At 41.5% G+C, this 24,568-nt stretch overlaps 1 protein-coding gene and 1 non-coding gene across 29 annotated transcripts in view; one reads left to right on the top strand and one right to left on the bottom strand.

The window, feature by feature from the left end:
* Nucleotides 1–24,568, bottom strand: part of LRRFIP2 (LRR binding FLII interacting protein 2) — a 137,130-nt gene that overhangs the window by 87,548 nt on the left and 25,014 nt on the right. For all 28 annotated transcript variants that reach the window (XM_039461912.2, XM_039461910.2, XM_039461907.2 and 25 more), the window contains one exon: nt 21,734–21,878. In XM_039461912.2, the coding sequence (XP_039317846.1) occupies nt 21,734–21,823 (90 nt within the window). In that variant the 5' untranslated portion in view covers nt 21,824–21,878. The remainder of the gene's footprint in view (nt 1–21,733; nt 21,879–24,568) is intronic.
* LOC120360875 (U6 spliceosomal RNA) lies at nt 3,668–3,776 on the top strand. Its single transcript, XR_005577276.1, has one exon. It is a non-coding gene; the product is annotated as a U6 spliceosomal RNA (small nuclear RNA).

Genomic DNA, 24,568 nt, shown 5'->3' on the forward strand with positions numbered 1-24,568 from the left:
AAGAGAGGCCACTAAAACCACAGGTTTTAAAAGAAATAAACAGGATTTAAAACTACTTTATCTGGTTCTTTCTATACATTGTTACTAGATGCTTGAAACAACATGGATAAGCAACAGTAGCAAGGAGCCAACACTGATTCCAACATAGTAGATGAAATATATGCTCTACAATTTATTGTGATATATTTTAAAATTATTTTTGAATAGACAATTATGGGTACATAAAACATACTTCGAGGTAGTTAACACTACCATTTTCACCTCGGAATACAATCAGATGAAAGAGCTGCTATAGATTAATTTTAATATACACCTCATACATACAAAATAAATGGGATATAACAATAAAGGACAACCAAGATTTAACTAAATTCAAAGTAATCCAGCACTTTGAGAAGCCAACGAGGGTGAATCACCTGAGGCCAGGAGTTCAAGACCAACCAAGTCTGGCCGGGCGCGGTGGCTCAAGCCTGTAATCCCAGCACTTTGGGAGGCCGAGGCGGGTGGATCACGAGATCGAGAGATCGAGACCATCCTGGTCAATGTGGTGAAACCCCGTCTCTACTAAAAATACAAAAAAATTAGCTGGGCATGATGGCGTGTGCCTGTAATCCCAGCTACTCAGGAGGCTGAGGCAGGAGAATTGCCTGAACCCAGGAGGCGGAGGTTGCAGTGAGCCGAGATGGTGCCATTGCACTCCAGCCTGGGTAACAAGAGCGACACTCTGTCTCAAAAAAAAAAAAAAAAAAAAAACCAACCAAATCAACATGGCAAAACTCTGTCTCTACTAAAAATGGAAAAAAATAGCTGAGCGTGGTGATGCACGCCTGTAATCCCAGCTATTCAGGAGGCTGAGGCACAAGAATCACTTGAACCCAGGAGGTGGAGGTTACAGTGAGCTGAGATCACACCATTGCGCTCCAGCCTGGGCAACAGAGTGAAACTCTGTGTCTCAAAAAACAAACAAAACAAAATAAAGTTGGATAAAACACAGAATTACCATTTGATCCAATAATTCCATTTATGGGTATATACATACAAAAGAACTAAAAAGCAGAGACAACATTTTTTTATTTTGTTGCCAGGCTACCCCCATCCTTACTATTTCCATTGTTGAACTAATTTACCTGAAACACCAAGGAAAAAGTGAGGTAAAAATGTCTCGAAGTAAAATGTGATTAGCTATATTCTGTGATGTCCAATACTCAAAGCATTCTTAAATTTTCTGAATTTTAAATTTGGATTTTGTTACTGCTTCAGTTAAATAGACAGAGGGGAACAGGCTAAAATAAACTTGCTGTGGCTCATGGTGGCATTCCAAATCAGAGACTATGCACCGCCAATCAATCGTATTCTAAATTTTCCATACATCCAATGGGTCTACAAGTTAAGAAGGAACCTATTCGATGGGTTAGACAGTACTGTTTCCCTAAAATATAATCCATAAATTGAATCTCACTTGAGACTACTATCTGGAAAGAGGGGAAGGGTATGTATATTTAAGTACTGTATATAATGAACCACAAATAAGTGTATTTCTTCAGGATGTATGTACTCTGTACATACATGTAAGTATACAGTAGTTCCTCCTTATCCAAGGGCAATCAGTTCCAAGCCCTCCTCCTAATAGATGCCTGAAACTGCAGATGGTACCAAGCCCTATCCCACTGTCATAAATCAGAGCATGTTTCTGTTCATGTCTTCCACTCAGAAACCTAGTCTTTTCCATCATAACTATACTTATCACACAGTGGCTATAACTTTTGCAGTCTGAGATGCAGCAGGAAAACTAGTACGTATTTCTTTTTCTTTCCTCACAATTAGAACAGAAGATGCATTCTTGCCACAGATCTTAGCAACCTCAGAACACAATTTTTTTTCCTTACTTAGAACTTTCAGCTTTTCACTTAAAGGCAGAATTTTATGGCTTCTCTTTGGCATATCCAAATTGCCAGAATCCTCTTGCTCTTTGGAGTCATTATTAAATAAAATAAAGATTACTCAAACACAACAATATGATACCATGACAGTCAACCTGATTAACAGAGCCAGCTCCTGTGAGACTATTTGGCAGGTAGCATATAGTGTAGATACACTAGACAAAGGGATGATTCATGCACAGGACGATGCAAGATTTCATCATGCTACTCAGAACAGCACACAATTTAAACAAAAACAAATTATTTCTGAAATTTTCCATTTAATATTTTCAAATTGTGGTTGAACGTAAGTAATTGAAACCTCAGAAAGTGAAACCACATGAAGAAGAGATTACTGCACAATGAACTGTACAAGGTTTTTAAAAACAAAATGGGTACCAATCAACACTGTGTCACAGTAAAAATGTGCAGCCTATTTAAAAAACAACACGAAAAACAGGAAGGTACTTCCAAGATACATAATGTAAATGATCTGAATTATCAATGGAAAAGGTTTCTCTGCAAGATCTTACCAGTTCAGCACTTTTTTCATGATTCCAAATCTGATACTTTTAGTACTTCCACTCCTGTGCCAACGTTTTCATGACAAGACATTTTAAGGTCTGAAGAAGGCATTCCTGCCACACCCCCAAAGCCACTAACAGACTTCCCAGTCTTACCCTTCTTTCTTACTTTCCCTGTGGTTCTACTGGAAGACCTATCTCTGCTGTTGTTGAAAGTCAAACCCTCCCAAGCCCCCGCAACACACATTCACACACATACACACCCTCCATTTTATGATGTCCTCCCTAGAACTTTGTTCCAACTATCTGATCTCTCTTCCTCATCTTCGCTCTCTACCTCTGTTGGTTCACTCTCCTCATCTTAACTAGGTTCAAAGTCTCTCTGATCTTTAAAAGACAAGGGAAAAATTTCACCCTGGTCCAATTCTACCCTGTCTTCTCTTTACAGCTAAGTTTTCTCACACCTCCCTCCTCATTTCTCACTCTCTTCAAACGACTGCAATCTGGCTTCTGCTCACATCACCTTACGGAAATTGCTCATTGCAAAAGTCACTAATGACCTCTAACTATCAAACCCAATAGAATTTTTCTATTCATAACTCGTCTGTCCTTTCTGGACTTCCGATATCACTAAACACACATTCCTTCTTAAAACTCCCATCTCTTAGCTTTCCCCAATCCTAGTGTCTCCTGGTTTTCTACTTTATTCTCTGATCTCTCTCCTTCAGAATCCTTCATAAGCACATTTTTCCCTATTAGTCTTTTAAATTTTAATATAACCAAAGCTTTCAAGCTTGATTGATCTCTTGCTCTTTTCATTCTATATTCTCTCCCAGGTCATACCGTTAGTCTGTAAATCTCTATGCCCAACCTAGAATTTTCTTTCACAATCCTGATCCAACTGGCTATTAAAAATTGAGGCTTGGCCGGGCGCGGTGGCTCAAGCCTGTAATCCCAGCACTTTGGGAGGCCGAGTCGGGTGGATCACGAGGTCGAGAGATCGAGACCATCCTGGTCAACATGGTGAAACCCCGTCTCTACTAAAAATACAAAAAATTCGCTGGGCATGGTGGCGTGTGCCTGTAATCCCAGCTATTCAGGAGGCTGAGGAAGGAGAATTGCTTGAACCCAGGAGGCGGAGGTTGCGGTGAGCCAAGATCGCGCCATTGCACTCCAGCCTGGGTAACAAGAGCGAAACTCCGTCTAAAAAAAAAAATTGAGGCTGTGCACTCAATTATGCGGCAGCACATATACTAAAATTGGACAGACACAGAGGTTAGCATGGCCTCTGTGCAAGGATGACATGCAAATTTGTGAAGCCTTTTCTTTTTTTTTTTTTTTTTTTGAGGCCGGAAGCAGTGGCTCATGCCTGTAGTCCTAGCACTTTGGAAGGCCAAGGAGGGTAAATCACTTGAGATCAGGAGTTCAAGGCCTGGGCAACATGGCAAAACCCTGTCTCTACTAAAAACAAAAATTAGCCAGGTGTGGTAGCGCTCACCTGTAGTCCCAACTACTCAGGGGGCTGAGGCACAAGAATCACTTGAACCTAGAAGACCAAGGTTGGAGTGAGCTAAGATCATGCCACAGTGCTCCAGCCTGAGCGACAGAATGAGACTCTGTCTCAAAAAAAAAAAAAAAAAAAAAAATGGAGGCTCTCCCACTAGAACCTCAGACTCAATACAACCCTAATTTAATTTATAATCTTTCCCTTAATCTTCCTCTTCCTTTTTATATTCCCCATCAACTACCCCATTACCCAAAATATGAAACAAAGATCAGAAGAGTCCTCACTCTTTTCTATCCTCCCTCCATACTCAGTTTCTAAGTCTTAACTAGCTTCCATCAAGATTCTCTTTACTATTTCTTCTATACAGACTTTCCTCTGTATTCCCATTGTCACCGTCTTAAAACCCGTCTCTGTAAAAAACACAAAAATTAATCAGCTGTCGTGGTATGTGCCTGTAGTCCCAGAACCCAGGAAGCAGAGGTGGCAGTAAGCTAAGATTGTACCACTGCACTACAGCCTGGGCAACAGAGTGAGACCCTGTTTCAATCAATCAATAACTATAACAGCTTCCTAACTATTTTCTGCCTTCTTCCTCCTACCACTCACTCTCCACTGGGTGGCTAAAGCAATTATACTGTAATTCAAATCTGAAAAAGGATTTACCCTTTAATGGCTCCCCAAGCTTTTTTTTTTTTTTTGAGGCGGAGTTTCGCTCTTGTTACCCAGGCTGGAGTGCAATGGCACGATCTCGGCTCATCGCAACCTCCGCCTCCTGGGTTCAGGCAATTCTCCGGCCTCAGCCTCCTGAGTAGCTGGGATTACAGGCATGTGCCACCATGCCCAGCTAATTTTTTGTATTTTTAGTAGAGACAGGGTTTCACTATGTTGACCGGGATGGTCTCGATCTCTTGACCTTGTGATCCACCCGCCTCGGCCTCCCAAAGTGCTGGGATTACAGGCTTGAGCCACCGCGCCCGGCCCATGGCTCCTCAAGCTTTTAAAATCAAATGTAAATTCCTCAGCACACAAATCCTTTCATGATTGGTCCCTATTTCCTCTCTAACATCATCTCCTCCCATTTCCTAACCCCGCTCCAGCCATACTGAACTACTTACAATTCCGGCAGTTTCCCATCATAGTGCAAGATGTTTTACACACCTGTGTCTACAGAGCTCTTAGAAGGCAATACACAAAAACCCATTAAGCAAGGTTGTTTATGGTAATACATATTAAAACTTTTTCTTGAGCCGGGCGCGGTGGCTCAAGCCTGTAATCCCAGCACTTTGGGAGGCTGAGGCGGGTGGATCACGAGGTCGAGAGATCGAGACCATCCTGGTCAACGTGGTGAAACCCTGTCTCTACTAAAAATACAAAAAATTAGTTGGGCATGGTGGTGCGTGCCTGTAGTCCCAGCTACTCAGGAGGCTGAGGCAGGAGAATTGCTTGAACCCAGGAGGCGGAGGTTGCGGTGAGCCGAGATCGTGCCATTGCACTCCAGCCTAGGTAACAAGAGCGACACTCTTTTTTTTTTTTTTTTTTGAGACGGGGTTTCGCTCTTGTTACCCAGGCTGGAGTGCAATGGCACGATCTCGGCTCACCGCAACCTCCGCCCCCTGGGTTCAAGCAATTCTCCTGCCTCAGCCTCCTGAGTAGCTGGGATTACAGACACGCGCCACCATGCCCAGCTAATTTTTGTATTTTTAGTAGAGACGGGGTTTCACCATGTTGACCAGGATGGTCTCGATCTCTCGACCTCGTGATCCACCCGCCTCGGCCTCCCAAAGTGCTGGGATTACAGGCTTGAGCCACCGCGCCCGGCAAGAGCGACACTCTTGTCTCAAAAAAAAAGAAAGAAAAAAAAAAAAAAAAAAACTTTTTCTTGAAACAAGACAAACATTTATTTGCATTTGGTTTCACTGGTTCAAAAGTCTAAAAGCTGGAATAAATCCACCTGCCTCCCTTCCATGCTCTTCCTCCAACGTGCGTTAAACTGGCCAAGTACAGCATATGCCATTGCTGATTCCTGCTCCTCCAAGGCCTAAGAGGCTCACCCCCAGGCAGGGCCCAGAGCCAAAGCAAATGCAGAAGGTGGCCACAGGTACAGTCTCAGTGGCATCAGACATTGTTTGGGCTGAGGCACCCTAAGAAGTAGCTACTGGCTCATGATCATATGACTACTGCAGGAACACCAACCCCAGTAGGTCCCAGCTCTAGCCAGTTTCCTCTGGGCAGCATGTGGGAATGAGCTCCCTGCCTTTTTGTTTGTTAATTTTTATCATCCAGATTGAGTTTCAAAGAGCTCCAAAATGTACTTGCCACATGTGGACCTGAGAGCAACAGATGATTTTTCAGAGCCATATTTTTGCTTGCTGCATTTGGACAAAATGAAACATGTCTTTCATAGTTTCTTGGTATTTCACTTCAGTTGGCAGTTGACCCAACATCTTTCCAAGTTGGTTGTTTTGCTTTTTTTCTTTTTTTTCTTTTTGAGACAGGGTCTCGCTCTGTTGTCCAGATCATGGCTCATTGTAGCCTTAACCTCCGTGAGCTCAGGCAATCCTCCCACCTCAGCCTCCTGAGTAGCTGGAACTACAGGCACGTGTCACCATTTTGCCCCAGCTGGTCTCAATTTGTGAGCTCACACAATCCGCCCACCTCAGCCTCCCAAAGTGCTAGAATTACAGGCGTGAGCCACCATGCTCAACCAACCCAACATCTTTGCCCTATGCAATGAAAATACAAAACACAAAATGAGAATACAAAAAAATGAAGCATTACATTGTAAAAATGTAATTGGTACAAAAATATACTTAAATAAAATACACATTTCAACAAAAATGTCTACAGTGAAAGGCTCTATGCATTCTGAGAAACTTCACAACATCTAGACAGGGCCAACATTCATGTAGGATACTAGGAGCATTTGCACACAATAACAATTTGTAGCAGGTTTCTTATTCCAATTTACAAGTTACACTGAACACATCATGAGTATTACTTGGGCAGAAAACCAATTTTGTTTGCAAAAAGAATAAGAAAGCTCCAGCCTCAATTTTGAGTTCATTATAACTTCTAAAGAATTTCACCAACAGCCTAAACAATACAAGTTCAAAAAGTCAACAAGTTAAGGTGATACAGTTTAGATGTCTCTTCTAAATATCATGTTGAGATGTAACCCCCAGTGTTGGAGGTGTTTGGGTCATGGGGCTGGATCCCTCATGGCGTGGTGCTGTCCTCACAACAGTAAGTTTTCATGAGATCTAGCTGTCCCCCTTGCACTCTCTTGTTTCTGCTCTCGCCACATGTCGCACCTGCTCCTGCTTCACCTTCCACCATAAGTAAAAGCTCCCTGAGGCCTCCTCCCCAGAAGCCAAGCAGATGTCAGTGCCATGCTTGTACAGCCTGCAGAACGATAAGCCAATTAAACCTCTTTTCTTTACAAATTACCCAGTCTCAGGTATTTACAGCAATGCAAAAACAGCCTAAAATATAAGGTAAGCAGATAACTCTTTAGAAACCCAAATAAGTTTCTTTCTGTCTTTACGTTGAATTCTCCATCTACAATGGGCAGTCACGAGGATGGTCTTCTTCAGAACAACATGGTCACAAGACTGAGACAATCCAGGGAGACTGAGAGGGAGAGTCAGGGGATGGGAGAGGAGGCGCTGCCTTTTGCCGCTGTTTCATGTTAGAAACAAACTGTAACACGCAGTCCACGGGTCTGCAATCTTCTCCTTTTATCATCTAGCGTAACACTTGATGTAGTCATCTACTTTACTCAAGAAGCCCTCCTTGTCCCACTAATGATGTTCTGCAGCTTCAATATTCAGTGGATCATCAAAATTCAGAAGATCAGTAAACAAAGAATTTAACCTCCAAACAACATCTTTAACGTTCTCATGGGAGCCCAGCCAGTGCTGCCAATTGAATGTCCTCAGTAAACTATAGACATATCTCCCCCATCTCTGTGATGTTGGAGTAGCAGATCCTGGTCAGGCATTTCACTTTGGAAGGCACCACGTTGTATGCATCAGGAAGTCCAGTTTCAAGTTGAAATTTTCCACCTTGTTAGTAACCCTTGTCTGGGGCTACGGTCAGCAGAAAGCAATGAAGCTTTTTAGATCGGGAAATACACTTTAGGGTAAATTAGCTCAAGCTCTACAACCTTTTAACAATCAACTAGTCTCTCACAGAACCCTCTGAGTGGGGCTAGATGCTATGGCTGATGCCTCAGACCTTTTGAGACTGTTGTCACACTTCAGTTTGCTTACAGGAGTTACCATTACTCCTGCCTTTACCCTGGGCACCCCAAGACAGGTGAGGCAGGCCTGGCACCCAACACCATACCCAGCCTGGGCAGTGGTGGCAAGACATGGCCCCTCATAGCTACACACTGGCTCCAGGTGGCGGGACCAGAAGTTATTAGAACTTTTAAAACATGAACAGGAAGGACAAATTTTTATTTTATCACACTGATTCCTTAATAGGAGGAGGGTGTGGAATAGGCCTGGGAGTGAAACAAAGGGCCTTAAACTTGGTTTCTCTCTCTTCCTCCCTTCCTTTCTTCCTAACATTTTAAAGAAAAGATCTGAAACAACTGTGACAAAATGTTAACATTTGTTGATGCTGGGTGTTGGACTCATGGATACTTGTATTATTGCCAAAATCCTTCTGTGTTCAGTGTTTTTCGAAAACAGGCCAGGCATAGTGGTGGTGCCTGTAACCCCAGCTACTCAGGAAGCAAGGTGGAAGAATCACTTGAGCCTAGGAATTTGAGTCCAGCTTGGACAACCTAGCAAGACCTCGTCTCAAAACAAAACAAAATAGTACAGTAGTATGTGAAAACATACTCAAGTGACTTTAAAAGAAGAAAATCCTCTAGCTTTTTTATTTTATTTATTTTTTATTTATTTCAGAGCAGTAAAATCCTCTAGCTTTAAAACTTCTGTATCACAGTGATGATGGTGCTAAAACTGCTGTTTTAAAGGAGACAAATTTACAATTCATAATTTGACAGAAATGCACTGAACTGAGCCAATGAAGTCCGGAATTGCCAGCCTGCACATATATCCATAATATAAAACCTATGCAACCGGCATGGAAAAAAGAGAGATAATGTATAATCTGGGCCTTTCTAGACTATGCCTTAATTTCAAGAACTTTAAAATATAAAATTTGAGAAAGTAAAACATCCAAAGAAAATGACTAACTAGGCCGGGCGCAGTGGCTCACACCTACAATCCCAGCACTTTGAGAGGCCGAGGCAGGTGGATCACCTGAGGTCAGGAGTTTGAGACCAACCTGATCAACATGGAGAAACCCCATCTCTACTAAAAATAAAAAATTAGCCAGACATAGTGGCACATGCCTGTAGTCCCAGCTACTCGGGAGGCTAAAGCAGGAGAATCGCTTGAACCCGGGAAGGGAAGGTTGCAGTGAGCCAAGATCCTGCCATTGCACTCCAGCCTGGGCAACAAGAACAAAACTCCGTCTCAAAACAAAAAGAAAATGACTAACTCAGGTAGCTAAGACTCAGAGTTCACTGTGTTTAATTTTGTTTACTCTTCCATGACACTCATGCCAAAAGAACACTGAAAGATACATTAAGAGACATAGTATAAGAAACATAATATTTACTGTGTTGCCATGGTTTCCAAATTAACAAAAAATATTGCTCTATTTCCTAGCAACTTCCTTTTTTTTTTTTTTTTTTTGAGACAGAGTCTCACTCTGTCTCCCAGGCTGGAGTGCAGTGATGCGATCTCAGCTCACTGCTATATCCGCCTCCCAGGTTCAAGCAATTCTCTGCCTCAGTCTCCTGAGCAGATGGAGTTACAGGTGCCCGCCTGGCTAATTTCTGTATTTTTAGTAGAGATGGGGTTTCATCATGTTGGCCAGGCTGGTCGTGAACTCCTGACCTCATGATCCACCTGCCTTGGTCTCCCAAAGTGCTGGGATTACAGGCATGAGCCATCATGCCTGGCCTCAACTTCCCTTTGGTACAAAACTTTTAAATTATATCTTACAACATAATCATGTTTAATCACTTTTAAGTTTTTAGTAGTTGAGAACAATATTCAAATTTTTCTGAGCATAAACACCAACATGTAATAGATAAAATCTTAGAATTTTTTGTTTTTGTGTTTTGAGATGGAGTCTCTCTTTGTCACGAGGTTAGAGTGTAGAGATGCAATCTCAGCTCACTGCAACCTCTGCTTCCCAGGTTCAAGCGATCCGCCTGCCTCAGCCTCCTGAGTAGCTGGGACAACAGGCATGTGTCACCACACCCAGCTAATTCTTTGTATTTTTAGCAGAGATAGGGTTTCGCCACGATGGCCAGGATGGTCTCAATCTCCTGACCTCATGATCTGCCTACCTCAGACTCCCAAAGTGCTGGGATTACAGGTGTGAGCCACCACACCCGGTCAAAATCTAGGAATTTTAACTTATTTTTTTCTGATATCAACCAACCACACCTTCAATTTACTCAGAGAAATTTTGACAGCAAAAATATTCTTTTGGAATGAGAGAGGACTTCATACAACCCAATAAACAGTTTACGAAAAATGAAACTTTGGATCTGCAGTGACAGTTTTAACCAAAAATAAAAATTTGGGGCCTAAGACAAATACTTTTGAGAAGTGGAGAAAAAGGTGTTGCTAAGTAATGTCTTTGCATTTAGAATTACAATATTGTACTATCTGAATTTTTTCTCCAAGTCCCTGTAAGTCACAGGAATGGCAAAGACTATGACAATGAAAATTATACCAAATACTTTTCAGTCACACTAAGACACAACTAACTTTTAGGGCTCAATAATCATTCCTTAATTCCAGTATGTCTCACAAAACAAGAGACAGTGAGATGCTGAGAATAACACTGGCTGTCATAAAAAGTGTCCAGGACCAGGCTGCATAGAAGTAGGGAATAAGTACAAGCCAAGTGCTACCCCAATCACATCCCCTACCCTCTTCGTTCGCCTTAGTTCCAGTGTGTAAATGCAGAAAACACTGAGTCTGTACAAGAAGAAAATTGGTGGAGGCCTGTAATCCCAGCACTTTGGGAGGCTGAGGCAGAAGGATCTTCTGAGCTCAGGAGTTGGAGACCAGCCTAGGCAACACAGCAAGACCCTGTCTCTATTAGTAATAATAACACTAATGATAATAACAAATACACAAAGAATTGGCTGAATTCATGCACTAATACCACCTTAAGGAATCCTAAATGACTAAAACCACAACTTAGATTTGTTCTTTCAAAGAATTTGTCTAATAAAAACAATAGGCACAAAGGAAGAGAACTATTTTTTAACTGGGTAGAAATGGAAAGAAAAACATTCACTTTTAAACCCTGTCTTTTTTAAGAGACAGGGTCTTGCTATGTTGTTGAGGCTAGCTGTGCTCAAGTAATCCTCTCACCTCAGCCTCCCAAGTAGCTGTGACTACAGATATGCACCACTGCACCTAGCCATTTAATAATCTATGAATTGTTGTTCACCACCACTGAGAACATGAGCATTTTAAATAAGAGTAATTCTGTCTCCTTTGGAGTTTTTTTGGACAAATCCCATATGCACAGAGCAACCTGAACCAAACACATCGGATAGTATAACTGAATTGTACACTTGAAAAAAAAAGAAATCCGGGCTGGGTACGGTGGCTCATGCCTGCAATCCCAGCACTTCAGGAGGCCGAGGCAGGTGGATCACCTGAGGTCAGTAGTTCAAGACCAACCTGGCCTACATGGTGAGATCCCACCTCTACTAAAAATACAAAAATTAGCTGGGTATGGTGACACGCACCTGTAATCCCAGCTACTTAGAAGACTGAGACGGGAGATTCGCTTGAACCTGGGAGGCAGAGGTTGCAGTGAGCTGAGATTGTGCTGCTGTACTCCAGTCTGGGAGACAGAGCGAGACTCCATTTAAAAAAAAAAAATCCAAATGTTATAGCAAACACAAATGTGAAACAGCCATGGAGCTTCCTTTCTTACCTCTACAAGTAAATTTGCATATCATATTTTTAAATTTTTAAAAAATATTTAGAGGTGGGTTATCACTCTGTTGCCCAAGCAGGAGTGCAGTAGCAGGATCACAGCTCATTGAAACCTAGAACTCCTGGGCTCAAGCAATCCCCCTACCCCTGCCTGCTGCATACCTGGGACTATAGGTACATGTCACCAGACTCAGCTAAACCAAATATGTTTACATGTAAATTCTGCTCAACATAACAATCTCTGGACACTTTTTACTAGACTCCAATTCTTACTATTCTATCCTGAATGAGCTCAGGAATTCGAGACCAGCCTGGGCAACACTGCAAGACCCTGTCTTTATTAAATATAATTGTTAATAATTATTATAATCATAGTAAGAGGTTAAACGTACAGACTCTGGAGCCAACCTTCATGAGTTTAAATCCAAGCTCTGCTATTTCCTAGCCATGTTACCTTGGGGAAGTCACTAATGACTTCCTCATCAAGATCCTATCCTCCAATCTAGAAAAAAAAATCATAGGTCTGATATTCATTCTCTAGATTTAACAGAGCTGTGCATATGGACATCAACTTTCTTTGAGTCCTGAACTTTGGAAGAAATCACAGAATTTTAGAACCAGGAAAAAAATCTCAGATCATCAGGTACAAAAATCAGCAATATTCTTGTGGCTGGGCATGGTGGCTCATGCCTATAGGCCCAAGCAGGCAGATGACCTGAGGTCAAAAGTTCAAGACCAGCCCGGCCAACATGGTGAAACACTGTGTCTACTAAAACTACTAAAAGTAATTGGGTGTGATGGTGCATGCCTGTAATCTCATCTACTCAGGAAGCTGAGGCACAAGTAATCACTTGAACCTGGGAGATGAAGGTTGCAGTGAGCCAAGATGGCACCAACTGCACTCCAGCCTGGCTGACAGTTAGACTCTGCGCCCCCCCCAAAAAAAATTCTTGTGACTTTCACTTAAAGAAATATGCATAAAATGCATTTTCTTAATAATTTCAGCTCTAAAACAAGGAAAGCAATAATACTCCAGGTTTCTGTGATGCCTTTAAGACTTTGCAAACCATTCAAGAAGCTTCAATTTCTTCTCAAAAGGAGAGTCACCCTTAACACTCATGAAACTGACTGTGGTAAGGCAGCTTAATTGGCTTTCACTCTACTCTCACCCTTCTCCTTATGAGAGGCTGGGTAAACTAAGGGTCCCCAATTTGATACACCAGGTGTGTGCTTTCAATTTTCATTGAAACTCAACTCTCCAATTGCATTTTGTCTATGAAAATATCAAAGTCAAACACACACGTAAGGTAAGCACTCAGATTGGTCTTCTGAAACCCTAGGGGACTTGCTAGTGATCCCTTCCAATGTGTGCTCTTTTAAGATCTTCCTACAGATATAACAGCTTGAGCTCCCAGATCAAACAGCAACATGCCTATTACAGACATGACGGGACTTATAAATCTACCCACACTCCTGCCTTCACAGAATAGTCTTCAAATATTTCAGTATCTTTTAAAAATGCTCTCAGAGGAGGCCAAGGCAGGTGGATCACTTGAGGTCAGGAATTCAAGACCAGCCTGACCAACATGGTGAAACCCTGTCTCTATTAAAAATACAAAAATTACCAGGTGTGGTGGCAGGCACCTGTAATTCCAGCTAGTCTGGAGGTTGAGGCAGGAGAATTGCTTGAACCTGGGAGGCAGAGGTTGCAGTGAGCTGAGATGGCACCACTGCACTCCAGCCTGGGCAACAGAGTGAGAGACTGTCTCAAAACAAAAACAAAAATAAGCCATACACACTCAGAGGCCAGGTGTAGTGGCTCATGTTTGTAATCCCAGCACTTTGGGAGGCCAAGGTGGGCGAATCACTTGAGGTCAGGAGTTTGAGACCAGCCTTGCCAGCATGCAAAACCCTGCCTCTACTAAAAATACAAAAATTAGCTGGATGTGGTGGAGCACAATCTGCAGTTCCCGCTACTCAGGAGGCTGCGACAGGAGAATCTCTTGAACCCGGAAGGCAGAGGTGGCAGTGAGCCAAGCTCACACCACTGCACTCCAGCCTGGGCAACACAGACCTTGTCTCAAAATAATAACTAAAAATAAAAATGTATTCAGGTTTGGCCAGGCATGGTGGCTCAATCCTGTAATCCCAGCACTTTGGGAGGCCGAGGCGGGTGGATCACGAGGTCAAGAGATCGAGACCATCCTGGCCAACATGGTGAAACCCCGTCTCTACTAAAAATACAAAATATTAACTGGGCATGATGGCGCGTGCCTGTAATCCCAGCTACTCAGGAGGCTGAGGCAGGAGAATTGCCTGAACCCAGGAGGCAGAGGTTGCGGTGAGCCGAGATCGCGCCATTGCACTCCAGCCTGGGTAACAAGAGCAAAACTCCGTCTCAAAAAAAAAAAGTATTCAAGTTTTTAAAGATGAGAAGCATTCTGGACGTGGATGGTGGTGGTAATGGCTGTGCAACAATGAAAATGTACTTAATGCCACAGAAGTATACCCTTAATGGTTAAAATGGTAAAATTTATATGATATTTATTTTACTATGATTTTAAAGCACACTCAGTTCCATATTTTAGCATACAAATTATCCAGTTTGTACATCATTTTGCTTCTTTTCCTCTTTATTCAGATTACCTGCTTTTTGGCCAATTGAGAAGCATGGAAACCTGAGCAAATACTAAGCAGCAAGAAGAAAGAGGCTATTTTTCTTTATTGATGGCATTCCCTGTTCACTTCAAAAAACAATCTGAAATTAGGAAAAGATAAATTAAATTCTTCAGATTTAACAACAACAAAAAAAGATTAAGGCTGGGCGCGGTGGCTCAAGCCTGTAATCCCAGCACTTTGGGAGGCCGAGGCGGGTGGATCACAAGGTCAAGAGATCGAGACCATCCTGGTCAACCTGGTGAAACCCCGTCTCTACTAAAAATACAAAAAATTAGCTGGGCATGGTGGTGTGTGCCTGTAATCCCAGCTATTCAGGAGGCTGAGGCAGGAGAATTGCCTGAACCCAGGAGGCGGAGGTTGTGGTGAGCCGAGATCGTGCCATTGCACTCCAGCCTGGTTAACAAGAGTGAAACTCTGTCTCAAAAAAAAAAAAAAAAAAAAAGATTAAGCAGATTGTCATTTTTACCGCTGTGGGATTTTGTTAGTTTTTCTTTGCTTCTAACTTAAGGCAATGTTTTTGGTGAAAGGGATAATCCTACTGCAGAAAATGAGGATTAGGAATCATATGTGAATGTCAACCATTCAGTGTATGAACAAACAGTACATGAGTGTATGGTTATGAAAACTTGAAAGGCAAAAGAAAGACTAAGAAGGAAAATATGAAAGAACTATTAAAACAGCTAAACATATTTCCTCTGAAGTTTTACAACTACTGTGTTATATATTCGGTACTCATCATGCAAATAAAGTCTTGAATCTTTTTTTTTTTTTTTGAGACGGAGTTTTGCTCTTGTTACTCAGGCTGGAGTGCAATGGCGCGATCTCGGCTCACTGCAACCTCCGCCTCCTGGGTTCAAGCAATTCTCCTGCCTCAGCCTCCTGAGTAGCTGGGATTACAGGCACATGCCACCATGCCCAGCTAATTTTTTGTATATTTAGTAGAGACAGGGTTTCACCATGTTGACCAGGATGGTCTCGATCTCTCGACCTCATGATCCACCCGCCTCGGCCTCCCAAAGTGCTGGGATTACAGGCTTGAGCCACCGCGCCCGGCTAAATCTTGAATCTTAGCAATGAAAACTGGTCCTTTCAGGTCTCAAGTTAAACTTGAGCCTTTTTATCTTGTTACTAAAGTTGCCATATGCATGTTCAGAGTTCTGAAGATAGAAATAAAAACGAAAATTATTGGCTTTTTAATGTCTTTTTATAGTAATATTTTTATTATTACAGTATACATTCTAATGGAATAACTATTAAACTCAGTTATTTCATAACAAAATAATAGCATAAAGGAAGGAAAATAACCTGGAAGTATTAAAAACTGAACGCTCAGGATAGGATCATCTGTATATTTTGGTTCATGGTCCCCCAACCTGGCTGGCCATCAGAGGAAGTGGGGAGAGAGAGGGAGAGGGAGAGAGGGAGACAGAGAGAGAGAGAGAGAGAGAGAGAGAGAGAGAGAGAGAGAGAGAGTGAGTGTGTGTGTGTGTGTGTGTGTGTGTGTGTGTGTGTGTATCTGTTTAAATACAAATTTCTACCTGGGTGCAGTGGTATGCGCCTGTAGCCCCAGCTACTCAGGAGGCTGAGGCAGGAGTATCACTTGAGCCCAGAAGTTCAAGTCCCATCTGGACAACATAGCAAGACCCATTTCCTTCAATCAATTAATCAAGATTTCTAGGCTAAACCCCTACAGATTCAGATTTACTAAGTATGGGGTATAGCTTGGGAATCTGTACACTAATAAGGCTCCCTGGGAGATTTTGATGATCAGTCATGCTTTAGAAAACTTAGCTTAATACATTTTTTTTGCAAAAGGAGCCCATTTTACCTTTCTACCAGTCTTCTATTATCACTTTCAATTTCTGCTTTTTAATAAGCAACAAATAGCCTACTGCAAGCCTAATACTAGTAGTCTAAAGGTTCACATGTGTTATCTCCTCTAACCATCACAACTCTGTGAGACAGGAAAATAATATTATTCCCATTTTACAGGCAAGGAAACTGAAGTCTAGAGAAGTTACTTAACAAAATTATTTAGTCAGCAACTAGTATAGCCAGAATTCAAAGTCACACTACTAAGACTCCAAAGTCCACCACTCCTGGAACATGAACAATGACTTTAAATGGCAGAATGTTAGCCTTGTTTCTGATACATTTTAGACAGTTATCTAAACATCTGTTTACTCAGCTGTAAACATGGCTAATAATAATACCTATCCTACTTAGCTCAAGACTTTTGTGAGAATCAAGATATGAAACTGCTTTCAAAGTCATGAAAAGTTACTGAAAACAACAACAAGCTATTAATGGTGGAATTAGAGAAGACTGATTGAGAAACAATGTGGCATAGTAAAGGTTAAATGCACAGACTCTGAAGCCAAGCTCTGCTATTTCCTAGTTATGTAATCTTGGAGAAGTTACTTAACTTTTCTGTGCCATGGTTTCTGCATCTGTAAAATGCAGATGGAAAAAAAAAAATGATTGCAGAATTTTTTGAGGATTAAATGAACCAATGTATGTAAATGCTTAGAATAGTGTTTACCACATAGTAAGCACTCAACAAGTACTGGATGTTAAATACTACAGAATTTTTTAAAGAAAGCGTCACATTAAAAATAAAAAGTCAAATACTTAGTGACAACACAAACAGAGACTAGAAGGTGGTAGCATTTTCCTTCCTTACAGAAATCTGAGTAAATCTCTCCAATTTTGAAAGAAAACATTTTGGGTAGTTTCAATTTTCAACTATAACTATGTTGCTTCCAAAATGCTTTATTTGTGCAAATACTTAAGATCACTCATATAAAGTAGTATCTACTTTTTCACTTTCAAATATCTTTCATCTTTTAACTGAAAAACATCTCATTGATTTTTATTTCATTTTATTTTAAGTTCTGGGATACATATGCAGGACCTGGAGGTTTGTTACATAGGTAAACATGTGCCATGATGGTTTGCTGCACCCGTCAACCCATCACCTAGGTATTAAGCCCCACAAGCATTAGCTATTTACCCTGATGCTCTCTTTTACCCCACCACAACCCCCCGACACAGGCCCCAGTGTGCGCTGTTCCCCTTCCTGTGTCCATGTGTTTTCATCGTTCAGCTCCCACATATAAGTGAGAACATGTTTGATTTATATTAGTTTGCTGAGGATAACAGCTTCCAGTTCCATCATGTCTCTGCAAAGGATAAGATCTCATTCCTTTTTATGGCTGCAGAGTATTCCATGGTGTATATGTACCACATTTTCTTTATCCAATCTATCATTGATGGGCATTTGAGTTGATGTAAAACCCAAAACTATAAAAACCTTAGAAGAAAATCTAGGCAATGCCATTAAGGACATAGTCATGGGCAAAGATTTCATGATGAAAACGTCAAAAGCAATTCCAACAAAAGCAAAAATTCACAAATGGGATCTAATTAAAGAGCTTCTGCACAGCAAAAGAAACTATCACCAGAGTGAACAGACAAGCTACAAAATGGGAGAAAATTTTGCAATCTATCCATTTGACAAAGGTTTAATATCCAGGATCTACGAATAACTCAAACAAACTTATAAGAAAAAAACAACCCCATTAAAAAGTGGGCAAAGGACATGAACAGACACTTCTTAAAAGAAGACATGTATGCAGCCAACAAACATGAAAAAAGCTCAACATCACTGATCATTAAAGAAATGCAAATCAAAACCACAATGAGATACCATCTCGTGCTAGTCAGAATGGCAATCACTAAAAAATCTGGAGACAACAGATGCTAGAGAGGATGTGGAGAAAAAGGAACACTTTTACACTGTTGGTGGGAGTGTAAACTAGTTCAACCACTGTGGAAGACAGTGTGGCAATTCCTAAAAGACCTAGAACCAGAAATACCATTTGACCCAGCAATCCCATTCCTTGGTATATACCCAAAGAACATAAATCATTCTACTATAAAGATACATGCGCGGCCAAGCACGGTGGCTCAAGCCTGTAATCCCAGCACTTTGGGAAGCCGAGGCGGGTAGATCACGAGGTCGAGAGATCGAGACCATCCTGGTCAACATGGTGAAACCCCGTCTCTACTAAAAATACAAAAAATTAGCTGGGCATGGTGGCACGTGCCTGTAATCCCAGCTACTCAGGAGGCTGAGGCAGAAGAATTGGCTGAACCCGGGAGGCGGAGGTTGCGGTGAGCCGAGATCGTGCCATTGCACTCCAGCCTGGGTAACAAGAGCGAAACTCCGTCACAAAAAAAAAAAAAAAAAAGATACATGCACGTGTATGACGTGTATGTTCACTGGAATACTATTCACAACAGCAAAGACATGGAATCAACCCAAATGCTCTAATTGATTTTTAAAGTCATTTTATTACAGTAATATCACAATTTTTTAAATCAGGTTTTGTGTAACTTTTCTTTGCTTCAAATAGCCTCCTACAGCATTTGAATTCTAATTCAAAAGCTAACTAAGTAGCTTCCAATAGGAAAATGATAACAATGAACTGAGTCAAAAGACTGTGTAATGTGTCTAAAGGAAATTATGCTATTCCTAAATGAGCTATTTATTAATAACAAAGAAGAAGTGATATGGTAATAATTCTCACCAAAAGAATATAATGAAATGATCCTCTAAGCAATTCTTTATTATAATTATTATTATTATTTTTTGAGACAGAGTCTTGCTCTGTTACCAGGCTGGATCTCAGTGGCACAATCTCGGGTCACTGCAACCTCCACCTCCAGATTCAAGCGATTCCCCTGCCTCAGCCTCCTGAGTAGCTGGGACTACAGGTGCGTGCCACCCCACTCGCCTAATTTTTTTTGTATTTTAGTAGAGACAGGGTTTCACCATGTCGGCCAGGATGGTCTCAACCTCCTGACCTCATGATCTGCCCACCTCAGCTTCCCAAAGTGCTGGGATTACAGGTGAGAGCTATCCCGCCCCACGCAATTCTTATATCACATTAGTTCACGGTCAGTCTGCAGTTGCAGATCGAATCTGAAACAAAGTTGGCAATTCATTAGGAAATCCCAGCTAGTAGTTATCTTAAATTTCAAATACACAACAGGAAATGTTGCCAGTGATTCAATAGGTGACGCCACTTCCTTTTTTCTTTTTTCTGAGTTACAACAAACTGAAACAAAATTGGCCCAGAAGCTGTTACCAGGTAAAAGAATTAAACATAAAAATTCTGCTGCAGAAAATCAAACACCGCATGTTCTCACTCATAGGCGGATGTTGAACAATGAGAACACATGGACACGAGGAGGGGAGCACTACACACTGGGGTCTGTTGGGGGGAAATGGGGAAGGGACGGAGGGTGGGGAGGTGGGGAGAGATAGAATGGGGAGAAATGAGAGATATAGGTAAGGGGGAGGAAGGCAGCAAATCACACCACCGTGTGTGCACCTATGCAACCATCTTGCATGTTCTTCACATGTACCCCAAAACCTAAAATGCAATTAAAAAAAAAATTTCCGCTGCAATGTTTCAAAAAATAAAACACTGAATCTGGACAGGAAATATTGTTTCCATCAACATTTATACAGCACATCTGAAGCATATCAACTGCATAGCCCAGTGAGTATTTCTATAATATAGTCATCGTATCTTCAATTTTTTTTTTTTTTTTTTCCCCCCAGAGACCGGGTCTCGTCAGATGTCCAGAGCAGAACTGCAGGCACTGCTTGCAAGCGCGTTCCCACCGCTGCCCAGCATGGGGAGTTTGACCTGCTCCGTGTCGGGCCTGGGCCTGGTCCCCCACTCCTTAGACAACCTGGCACCCCCCGGCTTCCCCGGGAGGCCCATGTTGGTGCCAGGCCCGGTGCGGACGCCCGCTGTACACAGCGCCGCAGCCCCAAATTCCCGAGCACCCATGATCTGCCGACTTCGGCGTCCTGGGGAGCTGGATTACAGGCGCCCGCCACCGTGCCCAGCCATATCTTCAACTTCTGATTACTAAAAACACAAAAATTAGCCAGGCATGGTGGCGCACAACTGTAATCTCAGCTACTCAGGAGGCTGAGGCAGAAGAATAGCTTGAACCCGGGAGGAAGGAGGTTGCAGTGAGCCAAGATTGCGCCACTGCACTCCAGCCTGGGGACCAGAGCAAGACTCTGTATCAAAAAAAAAAAAAAAAAAAAAAAAAAAAAATTCCAATATACAGCAGTGAATGTTGCCAGTGATTAAATAGGTGACGCCTCTTCCCTTTTTTTTTCTGAGTTACAAGCAGCTGAAACAAAATTGCCCCAGAAGCTGTTACCAGCTAAAAAATTAAACATAAAAATTCCACGGCAATATTTCAGTAGAATTTTTAACTATAAGGCTCTGAATCTGAACATACATGAAATATTGTTTCACTTATATCAGCACATCTGAAGCGTATTCACTGCAGAGCCCAATGAGTATTTCTATAATATCATATCTTCAACATTCTCATTATGTTTACATTCCAAAGATTAATTACAAATTTCAATACATTAGAACAAATACATGGAACTCAAGCAACCCACAAAAATATATAGAAAAATTAATTGTCATACCCAATTAAATTAGAGACCGGGGGAAGAAAAGGAAAAGAAAAGCACTTAGGTCACAAGCACCTGCCCAGAGATTATCTGGCAAGCCAGCTGCTGAAATAACCTGCTATAACCTTAAGACCAGTTTTACCTAGTAGCTGCGGAAATGACCTGCAGTAACTCTAAGAGTTCACCTACCACAGTCACCAACCAATCGGAGCATGCCAGCTTCGGAAAACTTTGCTAGTGGCGATGAGTTTTCTTTCAAAACAAAAGATAACATTTCTCTAATAAAAACCTCAATCTTTTCTCTGTTCTTTGGGACATACCAAAGACCAAAGCAGTCTATGTGTATGCCCAAATTACAATTCTATTGTCTCAAATAAAATGTGTTGTTCAGAGATTCATCTCTATATTTGATTTCTTTTGATAATATCCAACTATATTTTATTCTAATACACTATTTTAGAGACCAGCTATATCTTGCTCTTAATAAACATCCAAAACTAGTTAAATGAGTACATGTCTCTATCTCTGTCCCCTCAGCATGTTTACAGTACATCTGTGCAACTTGGTGTTGAGAGGGAATTTACCAAACATACCTCTCTGGCAATGTTACTCAAAGCTTCATCTTCTGCAGAAAATCGGTCTTTCACAGGTGTTCTTTTCCTTCCAGAACCAGGAGTCCCCATCTTGTGTACTTAATAGCCTTTTAACTTTGACAGTGATTTAACTGTGTTTTCAACCCTGAAATAAACAAAAACATAATAATTTAGGATATTTCTCTTTGTGCAGTTTTCATGCTCATTTATACATTCACTTTTAACAGAGAAATTATCTTTCTTCTTAGAGAAATTAGTCACCAAATACCTCTCTTCCTACTACTAAATTACTCCAATAAATTTTAGAGTATTTAATTTTATACTAATTCTTAAACCTCCTAACTCTTTTGACTATGCTACCCACAGCAACCTATGAGAGTGTATTATAATATCAGCCTCAGAAAGCTGCCGTCAGCAGAAATTCTACTAAACCATCTAAAATTACCATAGCTGGGCAGCCTAGTCAACATGGTGAAACCCTGTCTCTACCAAAAATACAAAAATGAGCCGAGCATGGTGGTGTACGTGTCTATAATCTCAGCTATTCTGGAAGCTGAGGCAGGAGAATTGCTTGACCCCAGGAGGTGGAGGTTGCAATGAGCCGGTATTGTGCCACTAGACTCCAGCCTGGGTGACAGAAAAAGATTCCATCTCAAAAAACAAAACAAAATAAAACCCACAACCATATAAAAGAAAAAAATGAAGGTTTATTACTCCGCAATTAACAATAACCAACACTGTCTGTGTAACAAACACCTGAGTGTCTGTTGTTACCAGGTACTATAAGAGGTGCTAAAGGTCCAATGATGAACAAAACAAATGTAGTCAAATGATTAAGAATATATCGCTGCGTGCGGCAGCTCATGCCTGTAATCCCAGCAGGTTGGAAGGCAGAGGCAAGTGGATCATCTGAGGTTGGGAGATCAAAATTAGCCTGACCAACATGTTGAAACCCTATCTCTACTAAAAATATAAAATTAATTGGGTATGATGAAGCATGCCTGTAATCCCAGGTACTTGGGAGGCTGATACAGGAGAATCAATTGAACCTGGAAAACAGAGGTTGCGGTGAGCTGAAATTGCGCCATTATACTCCAGCCTGGGCACCAAGAGTGAAACTCCATCTCAAAAAAATAAATAAGTAAAATAAAGACTATATCTACGAACCTGTTACTATTACTTATTAAACCTATTTTGACAAAAGGGAGAAGAAAAACCCATCTGCCAGGATTAAATAATAAGGATGAAAAAGACCATCTAACCTTTCTAACACAAGGTATTTGAGATTGAAGATTAACTACTATGAAAGAATGCAACACAAATCTCATGATCTCTTTTCTTCTATACACATTGCTAAGAAGCATAGCTCCTTTAGCTAAATATTCCGTAACTTAAAAATTGTTGACTTGCTTTACCAAAATAAACCAGCAAAATTTCATTACGGTATGAATCACAAAGGAATTCTCAAGTAAGTCTGTTCTTTTTTTTTTTTTTTTTTTGAGACGGAGTTTCGCTCTTGTTACCCAGGCTGGAGTGCAATGGCGCGGTCTCGGCTCATCACAACCTCCGCCTCCTGGTTTCAGGCAATTCTCCTGCCTCAGCCTCCTGAGTAGCTGGGATTACAGGCACACGCCACCATGCCCAGCTAATTTTTTGTATTTTTAGTAGATACAGGGTTTCATCATGTTGACCAGGATGGTTTTGATCTCTTGACCTCGTGATCCACCCGCCTCGGCCTCCCAAAGTGCTGGGATTACAGGCTTGAGCCACCACGCCCGGCCTCAAGTAAGTCTGTTCTAACAGAACTGGCTATATTGAAATTCTAAATGACTTTAATGCACTGGAATTTACTTCATTCAGGCAAAATAAAGCAGACTTTACCAAAAAGTTTTCTCCAATAAATATTTAAGACATTCCCAACTTATCTGACACCATTTCTCATTCATCAGAGCTAGCCTGTTATTCTGTCCACCCGAATAAAGACTGATGATGTTTTACTACTTCACTATAGAATATATGTCTAGATCTGATTAAGAACTCATTTAAAAATGGAAACACTGGTTGGGCGCAGTGGCTCACACCTGTAATACCAGCTCTTTGGGAGGCCAAAGCAGGCGGATCACTGGAGATCAGGAGTTTGAGACCAGTCTGGCCAACACGGCAAAACCCCATCTTTAGTAAAAATACAAAAATTAGCCAGGTGAGGCCAGGCACGATGGCTCACACCTGTAATCCCTGCACTTTGGGAGGCCCAGGAGGGTGGACAACAAGGTCAGGAGTTTGAGACCAGCCTGGCCAACATGGTAAAACCCCATATCCACTAAAAATACAAAAATTGGCCAGGCATGGTGGTGGGCACCTGTAATTCCAGCTCCTCGGGAGGCTGAGGCAGAAGACTTGCTTAAACCCGGGAGGTGGAGGTTGTAGTGAGCCGAGACCATGGCACTGCACTCCAGCATGGGTGACAGAGCGAGACTCCATCTCAAAAATAAAAATTAGCCAGGCATGGTGGCACATGCCTATAATCCCAGATACTCAGAAGGCTAAGAGAGGAGAATCGCTTGGACCCAGGAGATGGAGGTTGCAGTGAGTTGAGATTGTGCCACTGCACTCCAGCCTGGGTAACAGAGCAAGACAACATCTCAAAAAATAAAAAAAGAAAACAGACAAAAAATGTACTTCTTAATGTAGCAGCTGATATATCCCAGACACAAATCAGAACAACTCCTGAAGAGGACAGAATAGTTTTCTCAGAAGTCTTCAATCATCTTCAGCATAATTTTAAAGATTATTCGCTTACTTAATAGTAATAGTGTATACATTGCTGTTGGGCTG

This window comes from Saimiri boliviensis, chromosome 9 (genome assembly GCF_048565385.1).
Source record: "Saimiri boliviensis isolate mSaiBol1 chromosome 9, mSaiBol1.pri, whole genome shotgun sequence".
Classification (NCBI taxonomy): Eukaryota; Metazoa; Chordata; class Mammalia; order Primates; family Cebidae; genus Saimiri; species Saimiri boliviensis.